Below are 5000 nucleotides of genomic sequence, written 5' to 3'. Positions count from 1 at the left end.
AGCTCTGAGCTCATTCCGTAGGGTAACGTCTGGCTGTCTCGTCAGAGACTGCAGCAGATCAAACAGTGAAACAGTGAAACACACACACACACACACACACACACACACACACACACACACACACAAGTTTCTGCTCTGATCTTTAGGCAGAAGTGCTAAAGATCAGAGCAGAAACTAATGAAGGAAAAAAGAGGCACTACATAGTGGTGTACGTACCACATAAGACAAATGCATGGTCAGTACAGGAATATGAAGAAATGATAAGAGATACAGGAACATGTCTGGAAGAAATGTTGGGTGGCTGTGAATGAACTATAATGATGGGAGATTTTAATTGTAAAGAGGTGTGTTGGGAGGACTGGTCAATGGAGGGATCAGAGACAACATGGGGAAATACACTATTGACACTGGCAATGGAAAATGTGTTAACTCAGTGGGTCAAAGAAGATACTAGGTTTGGAGGAGAGGGAGCATCGTCAAGACTGGACTTGGTCTTTAGTACAGAGCCAATGGTCATTGAGGAGATGAGGGTGGAGTGCCCTTTAGCAAAGAGTGATCATGCAGTTTTGGAGTTCAAGGTGATAGATGAAGAGAAATCTAGAAGAAATGAAGAATATAAAGTGGGAAGATGGAATTATGCCAAGACAGATTTTGGAAACCTAAAGAAATTCTTTCAAGAGACAAATTGGATGAAATTCAAGAGTGCTAAGGAGCAAATGAAAAGTGGAAGGAATTTATAAAAATATACAAAGAAGGTGAGAAAAATTTGTACCAATAAGACAACATAGAGAAGTTGGAAAGCAGGACTGGTTTAACGATAGATGTGAAAAGGCTAGAACAAGAAAAGAGGATGCATGGAAGAGGTGGAGAAGGAAAAGACGGATTAAGCAGTGGGAAAGTTACAAAAGAGCAAGAAATGAATATGTGTTGATTAGAAGAGAAGAAAGAAAGAAACAAGAAAAGGATATAATTGATAAATGTAAAGACCAACCAAGGCTTTTTACAGACATGTGAACAACAACATCAAAAATAGAGAAAGTATTGAAAGTTTAGAAGTAAATGGAGTATGCAGTGAGGATCCCAGGAAATGGCAGAGGCTATGAATGGATGCTTTCGGAAGGTATTCACAAAGGAGACTGCTTTTGACAAACCACTGGTAATGGAACAGAAAGGGATTATGAAGGAGTTTCAAGTAACTGTGGAGGAGATCAAGAATATGATGGGGAGTTTAGAAGTGAGAAAAGCTGTGGGACCTGATGGGGTATCAGGATGGATTTTAAGAGAATGCAGGGAGCAACTGGCAGAAAAAGTTTGTGAAGTAATTGATGCCTCATTAAGGGAAGGTGTAGTGCCCCAAGACTGGAAAAGAGCTAACATTGTCCCAATTTATAAATCAGGTAACAAGAGAGACCCATTGAACTATAGACCAGTGTCACTTACAAGTGTGGTAGCTAAGATGTGTGAGAGGGTGGTGAAGAATAGATGGACAGACTTCTTGGAGAAAAATGACATACTTTGTGAGTGTCAATTTGGTTTTAGAAAAGGGCGTTCATGCACGACAAACCTGATATGTTACTATTCGAGGGTGATAGATGTAATACAGGAAAGAGATGGTTGGGCTGATGGAATATATCTGGATTTAAAAAAGGCCTTTGATAAGGTACCACACCGGAGACTGATCTGGAAACTTGAAATGGTAGGAGGAGTGCATGGCAGTTTACTAAAATGGATGGAAGACTTTTGGTAGGAAGAGAAATGAGAACAATAATTAAGGACAGACCATCAGAATGGGGCTTGGTGGAGAGTGGAGTTCCACAGGGATCAGTGTTGGCACCAGTAATGTTTGCAGTCTACATAAATGACATGGTGGATGGGGTGTCCAGTTATGTGAGCCTATTTGCAGACGATGCAAAATTGTTAAGAAAAGTGAGATGTGACAAAGATTGCGAACTACTCCAGGAAGACTTGGACAGAATATGGAAATGGAGCTGTACATGGCAAATGGAGTTCAACACGACAAAATGCAAGAAATTAGAGTTTGGCAAGAGTGAAAGAAGAATCAGGAGTATGTACAAGATAGGAAATGAAGACATAAAACCAGTCATGAAGAAAAAGACCTTGGGGTGACAATTACCAATGACCTATCGCCAGAGAGACATATAAACAAAATAATTGGAGAAGTATTGAACTTATTGAGGAACATAAGAGTGGCGTTCGTATATTTAGATGAAGAAATGATGAAGAAAATAATTACTGCAATGATAAGACCAAGGCTTGAATATGCAACAATACAGTGGGCTCGAACTTAAAGAAACACATAAGGAAACTAGAGAAAGTACAGAGGGCTGCAACAAAAATGGTGCCTGACTTAAGAGATTTGACTTATGAAGACAGACTGAACAGAATGCAACTTCCGACCCTGGAAAACAGAAGAGAAAGGGGAGACCTGATAGCAATATACAGAGTGATGATTGGCATGGAAAAAATGGATAGGGAAGATCTGTGTATGTGGAATGAAAGTGTGTCGAGAGGGCATGGGAAAAAACTAAAAATGGCCACTTATAGGAGATATGTGAAAAAAATATAGCTTCCCTCATAGAAGGGTGGAAGCATGTAATAGTTTAGACGTGGAAGTGGTCAACGCAAGGAATATTCATGATTTTAAGAAAAAGCTAGACATTAGTAGATATGGAGACGGGACAGTACGAGTATAGCTCCTTTCCCGTATGTTACAATTAGGTAAATACAATTAGGTAAATACACACACACACACCCACACACACACATAACCTAACCAAACTTAAGCTATTAGTAATGTTCTTCATCACCCCCAAAAAAATCCATTAATCTAGCTTTCTTTCAAATACACACACACACACACAACCTAACCTAACCTCACCTTCATCACCACAACATCCATTGTTAAAAATTTCTTTCAAAAACACACACAAATACACATAAAACCTACCTAACTTAATCTTCATACCACAACATCCATTACTCTAGCTATCTTTCAAACACACACACATAACCTAACCTAAACTAACCTAATCTTCATCACCACACCATCCATTCAATCTAAACTACAAACACACCCACACACATAACCTAACCTTCCTCATCACAACATCCATTTAATCTAACTTTCTTTCAAACACAAACACCTAACCAAACCTAACCTAACCTAATCTTCCTCACCACAGCATCCACTTAATTTAACTTTTACACACACACACACACACACACACTGATTACCTATTATTACTAGTATCACATAACATACCTATTGTTGGTCATGTCAGCATTTACCACACTGTATGGAAAGCTATTATAATTATCCACCATTATTACAAAACTTACCTATTACTACTACTATTACATAATCTACCCGTTATATAACCTACCTATTGTCACTCTTTATTATAATATTACCCTATTCCTCCAACGAGTGGTTCTCTAGTCTACAAGGCCTCTATTACTATTATAGAACCTACCTATTACTACCATCATTACATACGCTACCTATTATTATTATTATTTTATTTTAATTTTTTTTTTTACAATATTCAGACCCTATTCCTTTGACTAATGATGCTCTACAGAACCTTTATTACTATTCTTAACCCCTTCAGTACCATAATGCATTTCCATATTCATTTTGCTTACTATTTGGTGATTTTATACAGCTTCAGAAACTTATGTGGATAAAAAAAAAAAAAAAAAAAGTAATTCTGTGCATTAATCCTCTGACATCCATAGACCCTTCCTAATGTCAATAAAATAATTTAATCACACCCTCACATTTTCATATTCATTCTGTTTACTACTTGGTGATTTTATACAGCTTCAGAAACTTATGAGGGGATTAAAAAAGTGAAGACCGTGGCCATTAATCTTCTGACCTCCATAGACCCATCCTAATGTCAATAAAATCATCTAATCTAAATACAACCCAGTACTGAAGGGGCAAAAAACTTAACCTATTATTACTAGTATCACATAACATACCTATTGTTGGTCATGTCCTTCATCACTACAGCGTCCACCACATCGCCCCAGTTTGAGAAATGTTCCCTGAGACTTTCATCTGTGGTAGTGTAGTCAATCCCACCCACAAAGATCTTGCGCATGTGTAGAGGAGCCCACATTCTGCCTGGGACTGTGGGAGAGATGCATTAATGTGTGTGTGTGTGTGTGTGTGTGTGTGTGTGTGTGTGTGAAGATAATAGAGAGAAGGGAAAAGGGAAGGGAAGGGAAGGGAAGGGAAGGGAGGGGAAAGGAAAGGAAAGAGAGAGAGAGAGAGAGAGAGAGAGAGAGAGAGAGAGAGAGAGAGAGAGAGAGAGAGAGAGAGAGAGATTCATATACCATCCATCAAACAAAATCTTTCTGCACTTAGAAAAAAAATCATAAAAAAAAATAAGACACAACACACACCTTGGGATAGATACAAATCAGCACGTGGATGCAAAAAATGCTAAAACTAAATGGGTGAAATATTCAGATAACTGATAGCTGGAACCAAACCATCCTTGTGTGGAAAGAAAACCAATATTTCAGCAAATTTTTCTTTATTTACATAGCCTTTAGCCATTTTCCAGTGATCTAAATACGTAGAAGGGACTAAATTAATTAATAAAACACTCACAACATCAAAAAAATCAATAATTAAGTTAAGGAAATGGTTAAAATATTGAAGGTATCTCGCCTCACGGCATTCATGCGCTCGCGATGTAAATTTATTCGGTTATTTCTCTTCATTTACTCAATTTCCAGCCACTTGCCAAAATCAGAAAGGAAGATAAGACATTAATTAAGCTTTGACATTCTGAAAACAAGGCGAAATTCAGGTAAACACAACGAAAAAGTGTAAAAAAATAAGGTTTATCCCAACGCATTCTTCAGCATGGCCATTCCCACACCAAAACATTCACATTTCCTCTCATTCCTCTTCATCTACGCCGACAAGGAACACTGCCCACCATCAGGAAGAAAGGGAACAC

The 5000-nt window shown here is 38.1% G+C and overlaps 1 protein-coding gene across 1 annotated transcript in view; it reads right to left on the bottom strand.

Annotated features, from left to right (window-relative positions):
* Positions 1-5000, bottom strand: part of LOC123511150 (poly(U)-binding-splicing factor half pint-like) — a 13375-nt gene that overhangs the window by 8079 nt on the left and 296 nt on the right. Inside the window, exon 2 of the mRNA XM_045266789.1 lies at positions 4009-4159. Within this exon, the coding sequence (XP_045122724.1) occupies positions 4009-4148 (140 nt within the window). The 5' untranslated portion in view covers positions 4149-4159. The remainder of the gene's footprint in view (positions 1-4008; positions 4160-5000) is intronic.

The sequence above is a fragment of the Portunus trituberculatus genome, chromosome 4 (genome assembly GCF_017591435.1).
Source record: "Portunus trituberculatus isolate SZX2019 chromosome 4, ASM1759143v1, whole genome shotgun sequence".
In the NCBI taxonomy this organism is placed as follows: Eukaryota; Metazoa; Arthropoda; class Malacostraca; order Decapoda; family Portunidae; genus Portunus; species Portunus trituberculatus.
Note: the sequence above shows the minus strand (reverse complement) of the source record. Positions and strands in the feature narration are given on the sequence as shown.